The sequence below is a fragment of the Dermatophagoides pteronyssinus genome, unplaced genomic scaffold (genome assembly GCF_027571235.1).
Source record: "Dermatophagoides pteronyssinus isolate colony J.1.1.1.1 unplaced genomic scaffold, Derpt_VIB-CSIC_2022.12 sq0001, whole genome shotgun sequence".
Classification (NCBI taxonomy): Eukaryota; Metazoa; Arthropoda; class Arachnida; order Sarcoptiformes; family Pyroglyphidae; genus Dermatophagoides; species Dermatophagoides pteronyssinus.
The window spans coordinates 5,031,330-5,049,821 of NW_027461525.1; the positions used below are offsets into that span (position 1 = coordinate 5,031,330).

Below are 18,492 nucleotides of genomic sequence, written 5' to 3' on the forward strand. Positions count from 1 at the left end.
TTTGCTGTTTTTGGAAAATTTTTTTTGGACAACCAAACTACGGAAACGGATTCTTATTTTCTTTGTTTGTTTTGTTTTTTGTTTGACTATTTTCTTATCACATTTATTATTCGGGTTAGTTTTGACTGTTTGGTCAGCTTTTGGCTTTCTTGGAATCGATTTGATTTTGATAAAAAAATTCATTTTGGGGGTTGGAAACCAGAAACAACTGACTGAATAATGGGGATAAAACAATGAAGAATAGAAAGAAATCCAGGAAATTTATGAAAAAAACTCTCATTGAAAGGAATTGATTTTTCCCATAGAATCCAAAAAACATCAATGAAAATCGTCAACTTCCTGCCATGTTTTTTTTATTATCGTTATATTTTTGGTCAGATACTTTCGACGATTTTCTTTGTATATATAACCATCACATACAGTCGTTGTCGTTGTCGACGACGACGACGACGATTCAAAATTGATCATCATCATCACTGACTATTGATGACAGCTGGTTCATTCATCCATAGCAGTATTTTTTTCGGTGTAATAAAATGTGAAACAGGGAACCAGAAAAAAATAAATATCGTTTTCTTCTTCTTCGTTTCTGAAAGTATTTGTGAATGGTGAAAACAACAGCGAAACAAAAAACAAAAAAATCAATAACCCTAGCAACATTTATTTCATTAATATATCACAGAATATCATTATGAAAATTTGGAAAATCTTTCCGGGAAAAAGAAAACAAATTTAGAAATATTTTTTAAAATTTATTATCATTTTACATTTGAACAATAAAGAAATCGATTTGAAATTTCGGAAAATTTTTCTTTTGCTGTTTCGAAAGAATCAATTTCTCTGTCTCTAGCTTACTCTATTCAGAAAATATATAGTTACGAAATAAATTTATAAATATAAATGCATTGAATAAGAAATAAATTATAAATTTAAAAATAATTTTAAATGTAAATATAAATTTATGTCCACAATCAAAACCAATTTGATTATCTTCAATCTGATGACTTAATTCAATCCAATGAAATTGAAATATTGAATAATGAATGAATTTTTTTCGATTGAATCTAGATTGATTCAATCGTTGCTGTTTATAAAGATAAAAACGAACTAAACCAATCAATTTTCTTGATGATTGATTAGCCAATGCCCATGTTATAAAATATAATGATGTAATTATAATACAATATATAAATATTTCAATTGAAACTGTAAATAAAAATGAATCAGTACGATCATCAATTATAATTACAAATAATGAATAAAGCATTATAGTGAATAATGAATAAAATGATTCAACAATTATAATTGTTTGCTGTGAAGTAGATAAAATTTGTTGATTAATTTTAACTAATTGTCGAAATATTATAAATGAATTATTGATACATTTTATATGATTATTATTTTTATAATTATAAATCATTCGTTGTGATTGAAATTTTTGATCAATTTTTTTATATTGTAAATTCCAACGAATTACAGTTACAATAAAAAATTGTGTTGCAATAGTACCAAATATATAGATAATTGAACCGGTTATAATTGTAATTAATTCCCAAATGAACCAGATTATAATTGTAATCAATGCATAACCATTATTATTATCAATTTGATTAGATATAATAAAATCAACTATAGTTATTATAATCCAAATGAATGTAGATAAAATCATTGAAAATTTTAATAATGTCATCATTAAATTTATAAAAAAACATAAACGCAAATAGGATTTTTGTTGTTTATCATTATTTTGATTGAATTTTTTCACCAATAATGGATTATTGGTGGTCAAATGTTGTTGTTGTCGTTGTTTAGCTTTTAAAAAATTTTCACGAAATTTTTCATGTTCATCATAAAGACAAATGATTGGTGCAAAAATTTTTTCCTTTCTTTTCGGATTACATATGATTGCGATTATATCGATATCTGAAAAGATTCGCTTTTTGTAATGAAAACAAATTCATTATATACAAAACAAAAAAACTTACAAGCAAGTAAAAAAGTAATATTAATAACCGTAAGTGCTAATGAAAATGCACGATAATTTGCATCCGAACTAAACAATGGTTGTACAATTTTAATAGCCAATTCATATGGTAATATGATTGATGCAATAAAACGTATTATTAACAATATTTGAATAAAACAAAGTAAATTAAACATTCGTTTGAATTGTTTTTGATCATAATGATTATCGATAAAATATTCAAATGATTTATGTGGAATTAATTTACTTTGAATCATCAGTTGTATTAAACGATATGATGGATTAGCTAATGATAATTGATTTGACCAATTATTTATAGTTTTCAGATAAATATGAAAATAATTTTTTACAATTGTAAACATTTTTACCAAAATTTACAAACCGATTTCGATCATTACCTGGTTACAAATGAATATTATTATTTCAAACCAAAAAAATCATAAAATTTTTTCCCCTCAGAAACTGTCAAAGAATTCAAACCGATTAATGATTTTTTCTTCTTCTTCTTCTTTCAAATGAATTTGCCTAATTTGAATTCGAATTCATTGTAAAAAATTAATTTTAAAAAGTTTGAAAAATGAAGAAAAATAGAAAATTCAATATTTCAAGGTTGCCTTATGGCTGATGACAAATTTCTGTTTTGTCCCCAAATTTCCTTCATTATCATTTATCAATAAAATTCCCTTATTGATTATTATTATTAGGTTTTTTTCTCTGTGTTCTCATTTCAAGGTACACATAAGAAAATGAATGGAATCATCTGATTAATGATTTTCCTCACAAATTCTTTGCCATATATATTCCTGTGAAATTCTTATTGTCAAATTCAAAGACAAATTATTATTAATAATTTTTTATCGATCAAATATTGAAACAAAGATTCAATTAAGTAGTAACCAAAGGATGAACAAACAAACAACCATGAAAAAGAAAAAAACAACATTCAATCAACAATTTTATGATTATTATTTTTTGTTGATGAATAATTCTTGGTCGTCGTCGCCGACGTCGTAAATGAAATAATCAAAAAATGATGCAATAAAAACGCAAGCAAAAGTCTCATTTTCATTCATTTGTGAAAAACAAAACAAAAATGACAATAGAATACACACACACCATTTGACAACCGATTGTTTTATTTTGTTTTTTGTGACTAAAATTCTTTTCATCTTCACCATAGGAAACAAAAAAATTATAATAAAATCAACCTGAAATTGGATCAAATAATTATTCCGCATAATTCAAAGAAAGAAAGAAAAAAAGAAGAAAATAAAATTCTTCATCTTTATTACTGATTCTGTTCACCACCACCATTATTATTTTAATAATCCACTATAATGGGTTAATATTTGCACATAATGAATTTTCTTCTTTATTCATTCATTCACTCATTCTGTCCGTATAATTATTGCCTACACACATATATGAATGAAATGTTTGATGATAAAGTCAAAATTGTATGATGTTTATATGATGAATTGAGTGAATTTTATTACTAAATTCTCTCTCTCTGACTCTCACTCTTCAGTTTTTATTATTCTGTTGTTGTTGTTGTCGATTTGATGGATATTTTTAGCTTTTGAACTAAATTTTTTCTTCGTTCAAAATGTGCAATGATGATGCATGTTTGTTTGTTTGTTTGTGTTGACTAAACGAGCGATTTTAAAAAGGATGTTGAAGGATGAAAAAGAAAGAAAAGGAAAGGAGTGAAAAAAACATATTCCTCAAAGAAAAAAACATATTTTCTATGTTGGTTTCTTGCTTCTTCATCAATGTTTGTTTGTTTCCGTAAATTTTTTTTGTTGATGATTTTGGGATAAAGGAAAACATCTATAGCAATAAAGTACAACAGAAAAAAAACGATAAAATTAAGCAAACAAACTCGGTTATGAAATGAAGTGGAAAAAAATGCCGGAAAAAAAATTGAATAAATATTTTTCAGAAAAGAAATTCCGGCAAGTTTTGGATTGTTGTTTTTTCGGGTTGTATCAAATTTAATCAACAACCAGAAAATCCTAATGAACCAGGGTACCAAAAATCAAAAATTTTTCAGAAATTTTCAGAAAATCATCAACTCAGACAAAGACAAACAAACAAGCGAGAGAAACAAAAAAAAAGGTTAAATAACATTCACAAAAGTGACGAAACACAAGCAAACAAACAAGGTTTCATCTAATTTAATTAAATGAATATTCACAAAATATGATGATGTTCATGAAATGGCATGATGTATCAAAAAAACTATGCAGAATCTTACACTTTGAAATTGGACAAAAAAAACAACTTTCAACCAGAGAAATATGACAACTGAAAAAAACAAAAAATTCTTTACTTTTTTTACCCAATGAAAATGATCATAATGATGATGATGATGACAATGTTGTTTTGATGAAGAAAAAAGTTGATGAACAAAACAAAACAAAACAAAAAAAAAGTTTACGGAAATGATGTTTTTGTTTTCCTGAAAATTTCTATTTTTCCTTTTTCCTTTTTTTTCCATGTTTTTTTTTGGATGATTTTAGGATCGATTTTTTGTTGTTGAAATTGTCGCTGTTGTTGTGGAAATCAAAACATCAACACTGACACAATAACTTGAACAACAGAATTTACGAAGTAGAAAAAAAACAACAGAAACATTTTACAGATACAGGACGGAAATATCTTTCACATGATCACTTGAATAACATGAAACCAAACGAAACACCAAAAACCACACTTGAATATTGAATTTTTGTTGGTTGGTTGCAGAAAAAATATGGCACAGAATCATCATCAAATGAATCAAGAAAGATTCAGCAACTTTGATGATAACAAACATTGATTTTAACACAGGCACATAGTGTTTATGATTTGAAAATTACAAAAACAAAAAATGTAAAACAAAAATTAATGAAAATTCGCTCTCTGTGTCGATTTGGATAAAGAAAAACAGAATTCAAGAATCCGGTTAAAAATTGTTGATTGTCGAAAATTTTTAAAGTGGTAGCAGCAGTAAGTGAATGGCAGTAAATATCTAAATTTAACCCAGAAAAACCGCAACATTAACTTTAAATGAAGAATTTTTTGAAGAAAGTGATGCTTTTCAATGATGAGAGATTCTGTAGAAGAATTTTTTGTTTCTTGGTTGGCCTTTTTTTCTTCTTCTTTGCTATTATTGTCGAATTGCTGCTTGTTTTGTTTTCTGTAATTTGTTCTGATCTCAATCTTCAAACATCAAATCAAATGGCGTCTGTTTTCTTCTTCTTCTTCTTCTTCAGCCAAAGAATGTGATGATTATTTTAGCTTCGTAGTAGCTGCTGTCATTGTTGATTAAATACATTATAATGGGAAAAAAAAGTCATAACATTGATCTGATTGAATAATGATTGATTCATTCATTTTTCAGGATATATTCGTGGCCACACATAAAGGTAACAAGTTGATTGAGAAAATTCAGACGATTTTTTTTTGTGCGGGAAAAATAACAAAATAAAAACTTACTCTTGAATTTATCGATTATTTTGTCGTTGTTTTTAATTTTTCTTTCCTTTCTTCTCTCACAACAAAGTGCGTGTTGTTGTCATAGTTTCATTTGTTATTTTCATTTACATTACAAGTGTTGGTAAAATGTAAATAAAAATAAAAATTGAAATGGAAAATAACAAACGAAATTTGATGAAAAATTATTATTGATAAATGATGTAATTTCATTTATAATTTAAATTCATTTTTGTTCAAACGAAACAAAGGATAATTTTGATAAAAGAAAACATCCACAAATACAACTTGTCAGTATGACGCTAGGCGTCATTCTGAAATTGAAACTTTTTTCTTTCTTTCTCTCGACGTTTCAAATCGATGATGATGGTGAATGAAATTTACCAATTCTTTATATGATGATTCCGCGTCTTCTGTATTTCTCTCTGTGTGTGTAGTGTTTGTGTTTAGTTAGTTGGTTGGTTGGTGGAAAAAAAATCAAACGCCGGTCAGACATGCGTACAAGATGATAATGGTGATCAAGGCAAGAATTTCATTTATTGTTTCATTTTAAATGAATTCACAGATTGCAAATATAAACATATACAACAACAACAGAGCAATCAATGAAAATAACGAAAAAATGATATTTCGGAATACACAGCGAGAGAGAGAATTTATCCAGCCAAATTAAATGAAGAGAAGGCCACTAATAAACAATCAGTGAGTAAGGAGAACGAACAAGAATCTTGTATTTGAAGAAGAAGAAGAAGAAAAAAAAATTGGCAACCAACATACAAATATCATCATCAGCATATCATATCATACGATGAACACAGGAATCAAATGAAAAAAATCAAAAACAGAATCACAGAAGAAAGAGAATCACAGAAGAAAGAGAATCACAGAATCTAAATGTTGTTAATAAAATTTTGGCAAAACAAAAAAAGGAAATTATCATTTCGAAAACAGCACAAAATAAAACAAAATAAACCCAGTGTATCCGTTTCAAATTATCCAACATTGAATACAATGGATTCTTTTTTTTTTTTTTTTTGCATTCCACAATTTCATTGAAAATATTTTGTACCAACCAATCATCATCATCATAGACATCAACACAAAAAGTGAATATAATTAACATTAATTATCGATAATTAATGCAAATTTTTTTTTTGGTTGGGTTGTTTTGCGAAATGTACAAAAGAATTCCAATCAAATAATGATTTTTTTCAGTGAAATGCAAAAGACATGACGATTGTTTGAATAACGTATGTGTATGGTGTATATGGAATTATCCATCATCCCCATAATCAATAAATCAATATTTGCAAGGAAGTGAAAAATGAACAGAATTTTCTTTTTACTTTTTACTTTTCTCTGGTCAACATTATTATTATTGCTGTTGTTGTTATCGATTTTTCTGTATTCTGAATTCGTTCATTTTGTGTGATTTTTTTTCCTGATATTCTCATTAACAATCAGCAATTGATTCCAGTCAAACAATAGGGAGGTTATTCACATAATGAAAGAAAAGAAAAGAAAAAAATAATAATTTAACGCGTTCGCTACCGGAGATTTCGAAAAACCCATAGAACTACAGCAAATAAACGACGCATATATGCGTCGCTGGTAGCGAACGCGTTAATTACCCTATATGGGAAAACAGAAAAACAGAAAAAAGATTGATGCCCTATGTGATTATGACAATTAAATCGTTTTGCAAAAAGTCAACAAAGCATGGGTTTTTTGTTGTTATTTAGCTTGGTTTGATTATAATTGAATTATTTTCTCTTGATTTGTTTCATTTTTTTTTTTCTTTTGGCAAATCTCAAATGATGCCATATTTAATTTAAAAAAGAAGACTTTGTCGCCATCTGTTGTTCATCAAGTGTAATAAATTGATTTTTTTTTTTGTTTTGAAAATGTCAAGTTTTTTCCCCATCCGAAAATCCATTTAATTTTCGCTTTTCAATTTTGAAATTTAAAAAAAAAACAAAACAAAAATCTTGAAATTCATCCTTCGTTTGATTCAAAAAAAATTCTGTCAATTTTTCATTTGTCAACCAAAATATCCGATTTCATTTCAAAAAAAAAAAAAAAAGACTTTGCTAAAATCTCTAAAGTAATTAGTCAAATGGAAAAAAAAGAAAAGAAAAACAAAACAGAAGAAGAAAAAGAAAGAAAAAAGTTAATTAAAAGCTTAAATGTATCAAATTCTGTTTGTTTGTCAAAAAGAAAAAACTAGTGATTAGTAAAATAAAACTCAACACAGATCTTATCAAACAAACAAACAAGCAAATCTTTGATCATCAATCTTTGGCTAGTTTTCGAAGAAAAATAAAGAAAAATAATAAGCCACGAGAAATTTGTTTCAAATCGGGATTTCTTTTCTTTTTTGTTCAAAAACATCATCTTCAGAAAATGAGGATTAGTAATTTATTTGAGAATCTTCAATCCCAAAAACGAAATGAATACAATTAAAATTTTGCTTTGTTTTTTTTGCTTTTTTTTCAGTCTCTCTTTATTTCACTGGGCAAAAGAAATGAAATCTGGATGCAAAAATATCGTTTATATGCAAAAACAAAAAACAACGGAGATAACCGCATCGAAAAAAAGCAAAAAACCCTTGAAGTGAAAACCATAAATTTTCTTTATTTTATTTTTGAAGAAAAAAAAATTCCAACACTCAACACTTTTTTGAAACTTGTGGTAAGTGTGTGTGTGTGTGTGTGGACACAGACACACATATTATCGGAGAAACGACAAGGCTAAACAACAACAACAACAACAAAATCACTGAATTTATGCAATGATTTTTCATCATCATCCTCATCATTATTATCATTTGGTTTTCCACAATCCCCTTTTTGAACATATATTATATATTTAATAACTTTAAATGATAATGTCTGTGTTGTGTGTATGGATGATGATTATGATGATTATGATCAGGATGCACCTTGGTTTGTTCACACACACACAGGTAATTCACGAAAAGGTAAAAAAAAAATTATGGTGACTTTGTTCTGATGCCGCAAACAAACATACAACAAATGAAAAGAGGCGACAAATAAGAAAGAAAAAAAAAAGTTAAGACAATCTTTTTTCAAAAAATGACCATTTCTATGATCTTCTTCTTCTTCTTCGTCGATCGACAATGGTTAGTCGGACACATCACCTTAAACTTGGGCTTTTTTTTTGTTGTTTTTTCCTTTGGTTAATTTGTCGTGCATAATAAGGTTTTTGTTTTTGTTTTGTTTTTTTGGTCATTTGAAAATCAGTAAAAAAAACCATTTTTTACCATTATCATAATCGAACGACTACAAGGATGTCTCTCTCTCTCTCTCTCTCTCTCACTATGTTTCTCTATAACCGAAAATACAAAATTCTTCTTCTTCTTCGATTCGATTATAAACCATCACACATCTTTGACTTTGATGCTTACCTTTTTCCACACACAAAGCATATACACTTAACACACACACACACACCAGATGAATATAATCTTTTTTTTTACCCTTATTATTTTACCATCCTTTTTTTTGTTGTTGTTACTGGCTTAAAGGATGTGTTAAAAGATGAATGAAACGAAGAAAAATTCTTTATTAATAATGATATTTGAAGGAACAAAATCGAAAAAGCTTTTGCTTGACTGTGGTCGATTGTATTGTGATGATTAGTTAGTTAGTTAGTTAGTTAGTTGATCGTTTTTTGGTTAACGTTTTGATCGTTGGTTTTTTGATTTGTTTTGTTTGTTTTTTAAATGTTCCAATAATGAATTTATTTCGTCCATGGTTAGCCAATAAACAACAATCATCAAATGAAACATCGAATGAAAATTTTCTGGAAGCAAATTCATCATCATCATCATCAACAACGACTGATTATTCATTTTATTATAATTATTATTATCAACAAATTTTAATGCAAAATTATTGTTCATTATTAATTAATAATAATGGTAATAGTAATTGTAATGATAAAAATGATAATTCCGAACATCAACTACAACAACAACAGCCAACTAATCAACATCATGTAATGATGAATAATGGAAAAAATTCAACAACAACAACAAATGAACAACAACAACAACAACAACAACAAAGATTAAAAAAATTCATCTGTATTGAATGTAAAAATGGTTTCAGTAATCGTAGTCAATTGAATAGCCATATTCGTACTCATACAGGTATTCAAATGATTCATTTTTGTTTTTTGATTTTTGATTTTTGATTCCAATTTTCTAATTAAAAATACCATACAGGTGAACGACCATTTGTTTGTGATTATAATAATTGTCAAAAATCATTTACAAGAAATGAAGAATTAACAAGACATCGTCGTATACATACTGGTATACGACCATATCAATGTTGTTGGTGTGATAAACGTTTCGGTAGAAAAGATCATTTAAGAAAACATGAACGTACACATGAAAGACGTTTTCGTTTATCATCAACATCATCGACAACATCGACATCAACATTATTTCATCATCAAAATCATCAAATCAATAATACCGAATCGATTATAATGCCCAAATCATCATTATCGATGGATGTTGTCGATTCTGAACAGAATAATATTTTATTGAAAATTTTTGATTTAAAATAAAAATTTTCCACAGAATTCAATCTTTTCCCACTTTTTAGCCCATGAAAAATATATGAATAAATAAAGTTTTTTTTACTAACCAAAGAAAAAATCATTCAAAATTATCTTGTCAAGATAATGAATAATGAAAACATCTTGAACAATTGCATTGATGATGAGTTGGTTTTATTTCGAAGAAACACCCTGTATTCGCAAAAAAACTAATCCATCCCTACCATTCATCCCTACCATTCAATTCGGTAATTTCTTCTTTTTTCTCTCTCTCACTTTGTCCATTTATAGTAGATATCATATATAAGAAAACATTCGAATAGGTGTTACATTGATTCATGAATGATTTACAATCATCATCATCGGTGATGAAAAAAATAACCCTGATGAAAAGAAAATTCCCGCCATTTAAATTAAGTTAAATCTTTTTCTTTCTTTCTTTTTTTGTTTTGTGGGGTGTAAAAAACACCTTTTTTTTCTCATTTCCTAATCAATGTCAAATGGTTTTTCTCTCGTGTGTGTTTGTGTGTGTGTGAAAATGATGAATTGAATGCGAAAAACCGGTAACAAAACGATAATGAAGAAAGGAATTGTGCCTAAATAGACAAAGACATTTTTTTGTTTCTGGGGTATAAATCAAGTAACAATCGATGAAAACCAAAAAATGATGTTCATTAATTAGACACCTAGTTTAATCAAGTTTACCTGTCAAAAAAAAAACAAAAAAAAAAAAAAAAGATTTTTCCTGCAACAAATACACATAACCTCTCTCTTCGAAACCAGAAAAAATGGATAGATTTTTGTGTGATGTTTTCTTCCTTTTGTGATGGTGGGCAAATGCATTGTATTGATACGGCAAAGTCAATGTTCGTGTTCAAAATATATATTTCATTTTGGAAAATTTTTTATATGACACTCCTTTGATGGAAATGTTTCAGGGTTAACAAAAAAAAAAATTAATCATTTTTCAAATGAAAAAATAACTATGAATCTTTAATTATTGCAAAGACATTTGTAATTTTTATTTGTAAAATTTTTAAAACTAAATATAAATAAATTTATCATTTTAAATTTCCAAAATAACTTGTATGTGAAAATATATCTGAACCAGTTTTTAATGCTTTATTTTTTGCATCAATTATTGCCTGTTCATCATAAATAAACCATGATTCAGGTAATGATTGTTTTTCCTGATATCGGTTAATAATTTCCGAACCATATGTTGAATTGAATAAATCTTCAGCTGTAAATTTTGATTGATGTATTTCATTTGTTTTATATGAAACATATGGTTTTAATTTACAATCATCTAAATCTTTTGGTACAATAATTTCGGGTTCCATTTCACGAACATATTCAAATTTTTTACCAAACCAAATACCTGGATAACGTATTTTCATATCATCAATACCGACGGGAAAATCATATTCATTTTCTAATAATTCTTTCGGTAATTTTGAATGTTCAAATAATCCACGTTTATTTGGTATTGGAAATTTTCGAAAATTTCTTCTTCCATTTAGAATGGATGTTGTATTGATTGAACGTTTTATTGCCCATTTATTTACAGTGATTGAACATGATTTGATGATATTTTTACAGTTAAATGAAAGCATTTTTTTTCAAAAGAAACAAAAACAAAAAACAAATTTGATTTAAAGGTTTTTGAAATATTGAAAAAACACATGTTTGCTGTGTGATATCATTGAGAGACAGCCCATTCATAGAATACGATACTTTGTTTTTTAAAAGGCGCGATTTGAAAAAACAGGAAGAAAAAAGGAAGAAATTTCAAAAAAAGCTGATGAAAAAAACAGATGATGAGAATATTATTTAGGCCAAAATTTTTTAGAAATTTAGGTTTGTTTGTTTTTCATTTGGAAAATTCATTATTAATCTAGCAATGATGATTTACAATACAAAAATTATGATTTTGTTGATTAGTGGATTTATTCAATTAATCATTTTGATTAATTCTCAATCATTATCTAACAATCATAATAATCATTCGAATGAAGGAATGATACGTTTGATTGGTGGTCGAACAATGTTCGAAGGTAATATTGAAATCAATCATTTCGGTCAATGGGGAATGATCTGTGATGATGAATGGGATTTATTGGATGCTAATGTAGCATGTAAACAATTAGGATTTGTACTTGGTGCTATTATGGCAACTAATATGAGTCGTTATGGTAAGGGGAGAAGTAAGTATCGGATTACTTTTGTGACAATTTCAATGGAAAAAATTGAGTGTTTCTTTCTTTATTTTTTCTGATTAGAACCAATTTGGATGGATAATGTTTGGTGTAATGGAAAAGAAACAAAACTTTCTTCATGTCGATTTGATGGTTGGAATATACATGATTGTGAATCGAATGAATCGGCTGGTGTTATTTGTCGAGTACGATTAGATCAACAACCAATATGGTCATTGCCATCAAAACCGACGACGTTGATGAAAAAACAACCGAAAACAACGATGAAAAATGATTTACCTGATTTAGAACCTGATCCACTGGAAGTAGAACGTTCTGCATTCATTGAACATAGATCAATATTATTTTTACAATGTGCAATGGAAGAAAATTGTCTTTCACAATCTGCCTATGAAATTGATAAAAATGATCCAAGTATGAAGAATTCTTCTTTTTTCAAACAACAATTTTTTTACCTTTCTTTTCTCATTCTACAGCATGGATTTTCAATACAAGAATATTATTACGATTTACAGCAAGCATACGAAACATTGGTAAAAGTGATTTTCGTCCATTCCGAAAGAAAAATCAATGGTTATGGCATTCATGTCATCAACATTATCATAGTATGGAAATATTTGCTACATTCGATTTAATCGATATAAATGAAAATCATATTGCACAAGGACATAAAGCAAGTTTTTGTCTTGAAGATAATGAATGTTATGATAATGGTAATGCTAATTATGTTTGTGCTGATTACGGTGATCAAGGTATTAGTGTTAATTGTGGTAAGCATTTCAATAATATTCAATATTCATTCGATTTTTTCATAATGATGGTACTTTTTTTCAAGTGGATATTTATAAATCCGATTTAGATTGTCAATGGATTGATATAACCGATATCCGACCAGGATCATATCGAATGAAAATTATAATAAATCCAGAAAGAAAAGTAGAGGAAAAAACATTTGAAAATAATGTTATATTATGTTCATTCATTTATAATGATAATTTTAATGGTTCAGTAACAAATTGTACATTAAATTCGTTGTGATTTTTTTTCATATAAATTGTTATCAATAGATGGCGATAGTGGATTTGGTTTTCAAAAATAAAATTATTTTCAAAAAATTTCAGAAAAAATTCAAAAAAATTATTTAAAGTGCTTTTGATCATTTCGGTGGCGAAAAAAGCAATTCTGCATCCATCCATCCATCCATCCATCAAGTCAGAGCAGTCATTAGTTATTTGCATAGAAAAATCATTATTGAAAACGAAAAAAAAAATCTCAGAATAATGCTTGTTTGAATATGTCCAAATAAAAAAAAAACTTTTTTTTTTGTATTTCATTTACAAAATGGTCAAACAAACAAAAAAACGAATCAATTGAAATCAATAGTTTGTTTGTTTGATTTTTTTTTGATAAATTTTTTGACCATTTTCTTATTCTCGAAATGTGGAGCGTGTGTGTCACAGTTTTCGACAAACTTTTCTGGCTGATTCTGATTGAAGGCGATGCTTTAGGCCGTATTTCAATCAAAATTTTTCATTCAATTTTCTTTTCTTCTCTCTCTCTCACACACACACATCCATCCATTCATCAAATATCAACAACCAAATAAAAACCAGAGAATAGAATAGAAAGAATAGGCCAGAGGATATATTCTTGGGCAAATATCTAGTCATGTGTGTGTGTGTATTTTTCATACACATAAAAATATTGAAAAGTGAATAACAACAGAACGAGGGAAAAAAAATAAGTTGCCTTTTATATTTATCATCATCATCATCATTGAAAATATACAAAGATTTGTTGGCTGGCTGGTGACAATTTTCTAAATACACACACACATACATCTGAATATATACATAAAGATTTAATAATAATCGAAATGAGAAATAAAACGAAGAGAAATGAAAAAAGGAAATACTTTTTCTTTCTTCTTTCTTTCCTTTTCTTTTTATTGTCATTTTCTTTTTTTATTATTATTGTGGATATTTCATATTTGAATTTGTGCAATGTGTGTTCTGCTGCTGCTTGTGTGTTTGTTTTGGATTCTATCTCAAATATCTTATTCTTCTTCTTCTTCTTTTACTTTTACTTTTACAAAGTTGAATATTCTTTCGTTTGTTCGTTTGTTGATTGAAGTTTTCTCCGTAAGAATAAACCACGACAATAACAAATAATAATAACAATAATAATAACTTCAACAACAACAACAGCAGCAAAAAACTATTATGGTTACGTTATTTAAAGCAAAAAAAAAACATATACAGAATATTCTTTCTTTCTTCCATTCATTTATTATTGTTATTTAACAGAATAATAATAATAATAATAATATTCTATGAATTCTGCAATTGAATAATAATAATAAAAAAGAAACCAGAAAAAAAGAAAGAAAGAATACAGCTTCAAGGCATGTTTCAATCGTTTTTTTTTTCTCAATCGTTTGTTCAGTAGATTCTTATTCATTGAGACACACTCACATTTTTATCAAGAATGCTCGCTCTTTTTACCACCCAAACACACACTTAATGAATAAATTGTTGAATCTTTGGTTGGCTGTCTGATTTATTCTGTGTGTGTGTCAAATGTAAATACGAAAAAGAAAGAAAAGAAAGAAAAGGTTTGCAAATGAAAAAATAATGAGAAAAAAAGACGGAAATTTTCATTGAGAGTTTCGTACAACGATGACCTAATCCAATGGCGAAAAAAAATCAGTTATGCTCAATCATCAGTCAGTCGATGTTTGAAAAGATTCTTTATTCTTTTCAGAAGAAAAGAAAAATTCCGATCATTGATTGTTGTGGAAATATGAATTATAAGGCGGTAATATCATGATGATGTTTTGAACGAAAAACGAGAGAAGCACGAAATGTTCAGAAAAAGAAAAAAGAAAAATCTCATTTTTGCTTTTTTATCTAAATCTCTATTTTTTTTTGGAAAGAATAAATGCGGAACAACAGCAACAACAAAAGATTCATTTCAGAATGGTGAATGTAAAAAAAAAAAATATTAATATTAGGTTTCTGGTGGTTTGAGAGGCTGACCACCACCATAAGTCATACAACAACAACAACAAATGAAAAAGACCGATTCACACACACACACAAACATCCAAGAATCAAACAAAACAAACCGAACAAAGAATAGATATTCGGACAGGCAAAAATTGAATTGAAAAAATGGAAATAAATCGTTTGTGGAGAATAGGATAAACAACAACAACATTGGCAACAATTGCAACAAACAAAAATGAAAACGTTTTTTTTTCTTTCATTCAAATTCAATTGAATTTTGGTCAAACAATGAAAAACATTCTTTCTTTTCATTCATTTCAAATTGAAAAAATTCTTTTGATTCTTCTCACTGAATAAACATCATTCAGTCAAAATACGTGTGGATATTCTTTCTCTCTCTCTCTCTCTCTCTCTCTTTTCCAAGAATATTTTTGTCAGGACAATATTGTTTTGTGAATCTAAAAACTCAACAAAAAAAAAACTGAATCAATCGATAACAATTTGAATGTTTTCCCTGTGTGTGTGTGGCTATTGTAACATTGAAAATAAAAAAACAATCAAAATAATTTTCTCTGCGGCTTGATTCTTGATTCTTGTTTTTTTTTATTCCAACCAACCAAAAATTAAATTACATAACCATAATTTCCACACTCGAATAAAAAAAACATATCATGTTTGTTTGTGTATTATTCTGTTGATAATGATGACTCTAGGCTATATCTACTTCAATGACTAACTGACTATAGTTTGTGTTGTTAGTGTTGTACAAAGATTCTGTTAACAGAATATTATTATTATTATGATAATGATTTTATCATTTGAATATATATGAAATTTTGTGTTATTACAAAAACATATCGATAATCAAATTGTTGTTGTTGTTGTTGTTAGAATCACAGAAGCATTCAATATGGATGACAATTTTTTGCTGTTTTTTTTGCTGTTGATTTTTGTTCGTGAAATGGGCAATAAAAACAAATTGATAATGACAATGATGATTATTGTTGGGCAATGATGAAAAATATATTTAATGGGCCATCATTTTGTGTGAGTGTGTGTGAACATTCAGTATTTGAAGATTCAATAAATTTTTTTTCAACTACATGAAAAACGATAACCATAACAACCATAACAACAACAACAACATCGTTTTGTGAATGGTAGATAATTTCAAATGAAAAAAAAAATCAACTCTATACGATGATGATGATAATAACAAGATTTTCATTTATTGATTCTTGTTTGTTTGTTTGATGGAATAGCGTTTGTTTGTTTGTTTGTGTTTTTCAACATTGTCACCATTGGTTTGGATTCAAATCGACAAGAATCATCGATATTCTTTCTGAGGAATTTATGGAGCCTGGACAATTGAACGAAAAAATCATTTTGAAGTATCAAATCAAACCAAAAATGATAATAAAAGAAAATTATTATCCATTTGGACTAAAACGGAATGATGAAAACTGGACCAATAAAAAAACTAAAAAGATGCTAAATGAAAACTTCAACCAACAAACGTTCATCATCATCATCTCCATCATAATAATGTTTTATTGGATGAAATAAATGAAGAAAAAAGAAAAAAGAACAGGAAAAAGGACAAAAAATGATTGAGAAAGAGAAGAAGAAGTGAAAAAACTTTATGATCATCATCCATATCATTTAAAATTGAAATGAATTAATCGAAAATGATATAAACTTTTGATCAAATCAATTGTGTGTGTGTGTTTGTGTTTTAGATTGAAATAAAATGAAAATGAAAATGAAATAAAACAAACCGAGAGAGAGAATGAAAGAAATCATGGCAGTCTCCGGTTTGGTCGTGTGTCGTTTTTTTTTCTTCTTCTCGTTATTGTTGTCATTGGACGATGGTCGATTGGTGTGTGTGTTTGAATTTATTATTCGAGATATTGACTTTCTCTCCCTCTCTCTCACTCTCTCTCTCACTTTCACTCTATAAATAATTTAACTAATCAAAATCATATGATGATGATCGTATGGATATCCGGATAATGAATATATATTTTATATGTTATTTTCGGGTATTCAGAGCACGAGAGAATGACATAAAAAAAATTGGTTCCCGAAAAATCATTGTAACCGTTCATTTTTTCTGCCCCTTCATTATTAATTATGATTATAAAAATGGGCAACAACAACAACAGAAAATATAATTGATTGATTAAGATATTGATGAAATGAGCCAAAGAGAGAGAGAGAGAGAGAGAGAGATTGAATAATAAAACTGTCAACTGTATGTGTGTGTGTGTGTATTGTAAAAAGTGAGAATTAAAATTACTTTTGTAAATTTTTTTTCGAAAATAAGCTGTTTTTGAATAAATTTTTTTTTCTTCCAACAAAAAAAAAAGTAATTCGCATTTTGTTTGTTTGTTTTTTGCTGGTAAACATTGTTGGTTATTGTAGTCGTTGTAGTCGTTTTACTTCGATTGAATAACATAGTTTTTTGGACGATAACGATATAACGATAATCGGATCAGCTGGATTAAGTTTTTCATCTATCAAAATGAATGGTTTAATACTGATAAATTAGTTCGACGACTACGACACACACCTACCTTAACACAAAACAAAACAAAACAAACAAAACGATCCTGGAACCTGAAATAACAATAGGAGAAAATTTTTTCTGCGAAACTAGAATTCATGAAAATCAAATGAATTGATTATCGGTTTACTTTTTTTTTCATTTTGTCAATGGATCATAATAATAATAATAAACAAACAAGAAGATTATTTTCATCATAATCATCCTCAATCAACTTAATCATTCACCAACAAATTGGACCGTTTTCTGGGTCCAAGGTTTTGTTGTTGTTGTTTTGGTTACAAAACGAATATTTCCCATCAAAACTAATTGAAGAAATTAAGGAAAGAAATCAATCATTTGATGATGAATTACGTTTTTCCAAGAAAACCTTGAATGGATTTTTATTCAACAAGAACAGAAATGTCATAAATGTTGATTATGGAATTGTTGTTGTTGTTTCGGACATCATCGACAACAACAACAACAACAAACAGGAATCGATATTGAAAACTAGGGAAAATAATTGAAAAGTATCTCCTGGTTGTTGTTGTTGTTATAATTGAAAAAAAAATCAGCAAAAAATGATTTTGAAGATTGAAATGACAAAGGCAACTTTTTGTTGTTGTTGTTGTTATGAAGATTTTTTTTTTTTTTTTTGACAATTCG

The 18,492-nt window shown here is 27.7% G+C and overlaps 4 protein-coding genes across 4 annotated transcripts in view; 2 read left to right on the forward strand and 2 right to left on the reverse strand.

Annotated features, from left to right (window-relative positions):
- The window catches only part of LOC113792829 (muscle calcium channel subunit alpha-1-like), a 40,803-nt gene extending 34,985 nt beyond the window's left edge, over positions 1 to 5,818 (reverse strand). The window contains exon 1 of the mRNA XM_075821883.1: positions 4,317 to 5,818. The gene's annotated coding sequence lies outside the window, so the exon portion shown is untranslated. The remainder of the gene's footprint in view (positions 1 to 4,316) is intronic.
- A 2,142-nt stretch (positions 5,819 to 7,960) lies between these two features.
- LOC113790434 (uncharacterized) lies at positions 7,961 to 10,125 on the forward strand. The gene is made up of 2 exons (XM_075824453.1): positions 7,961 to 9,635; positions 9,711 to 10,125. The coding sequence occupies exons 1-2, from the start codon at positions 9,218 to 9,220 to the stop codon at positions 10,058 to 10,060; spliced, it is 768 nt and encodes a 255-aa protein (XP_075680568.1). The 5' UTR covers positions 7,961 to 9,217; the 3' UTR covers positions 10,061 to 10,125.
- Positions 10,126 to 11,043: 918 nt separating this feature from the next.
- Positions 11,044 to 11,771, reverse strand: mRpL41 (mitochondrial ribosomal protein L41). The gene has a single exon (XM_027340075.2). The coding sequence runs from the start codon at positions 11,665 to 11,667 to the stop codon at positions 11,113 to 11,115; it is 555 nt and encodes a 184-aa protein (XP_027195876.2). The 5' UTR covers positions 11,668 to 11,771; the 3' UTR covers positions 11,044 to 11,112.
- Positions 11,772 to 11,891: 120 nt separating this feature from the next.
- On the forward strand, positions 11,892 to 13,504 carry LOC113790412 (lysyl oxidase homolog 2-like). Its single transcript, XM_027340074.2, has 4 exons — positions 11,892 to 12,258; positions 12,334 to 12,684; positions 12,747 to 13,040; positions 13,106 to 13,504. Exons 1-4 carry the CDS (start codon positions 11,955 to 11,957, stop codon positions 13,306 to 13,308), a joined length of 1,152 nt encoding a protein of 383 aa, XP_027195875.2. The 5' UTR covers positions 11,892 to 11,954; the 3' UTR covers positions 13,309 to 13,504.
- The last annotated feature ends 4,988 nt before the right edge of the window (positions 13,505 to 18,492 follow it).

Excerpts from the sequence above, each read along its gene's own strand:
- LOC113790434 (XM_075824453.1), top strand. The coding sequence starts at position 9,218 with ATGAATTTATTTCGTCCATGGTTAGCCAATAAACAACAATCATCAAAT. Across the intron at positions 9,636-9,710 it reads CCATATTCGTACTCATACAG|GTGAACGACCATTTGTTTGT; the intron begins GTATTCAAATGA and ends AATACCATACAG.
- mRpL41 (XM_027340075.2), bottom strand. The coding sequence starts at position 11,667 with ATGCTTTCATTTAACTGTAAAAATATCATCAAATCATGTTCAATCACT.
- LOC113790412 (XM_027340074.2), top strand. The coding sequence starts at position 11,955 with ATGATGATTTACAATACAAAAATTATGATTTTGTTGATTAGTGGATTT. Across the intron at positions 12,259-12,333 it reads TCGTTATGGTAAGGGGAGAA|AACCAATTTGGATGGATAAT; the intron begins GTAAGTATCGGA and ends TTTTCTGATTAG. Across the intron at positions 12,685-12,746 it reads AATTGATAAAAATGATCCAA|CATGGATTTTCAATACAAGA; the intron begins GTATGAAGAATT and ends CTCATTCTACAG.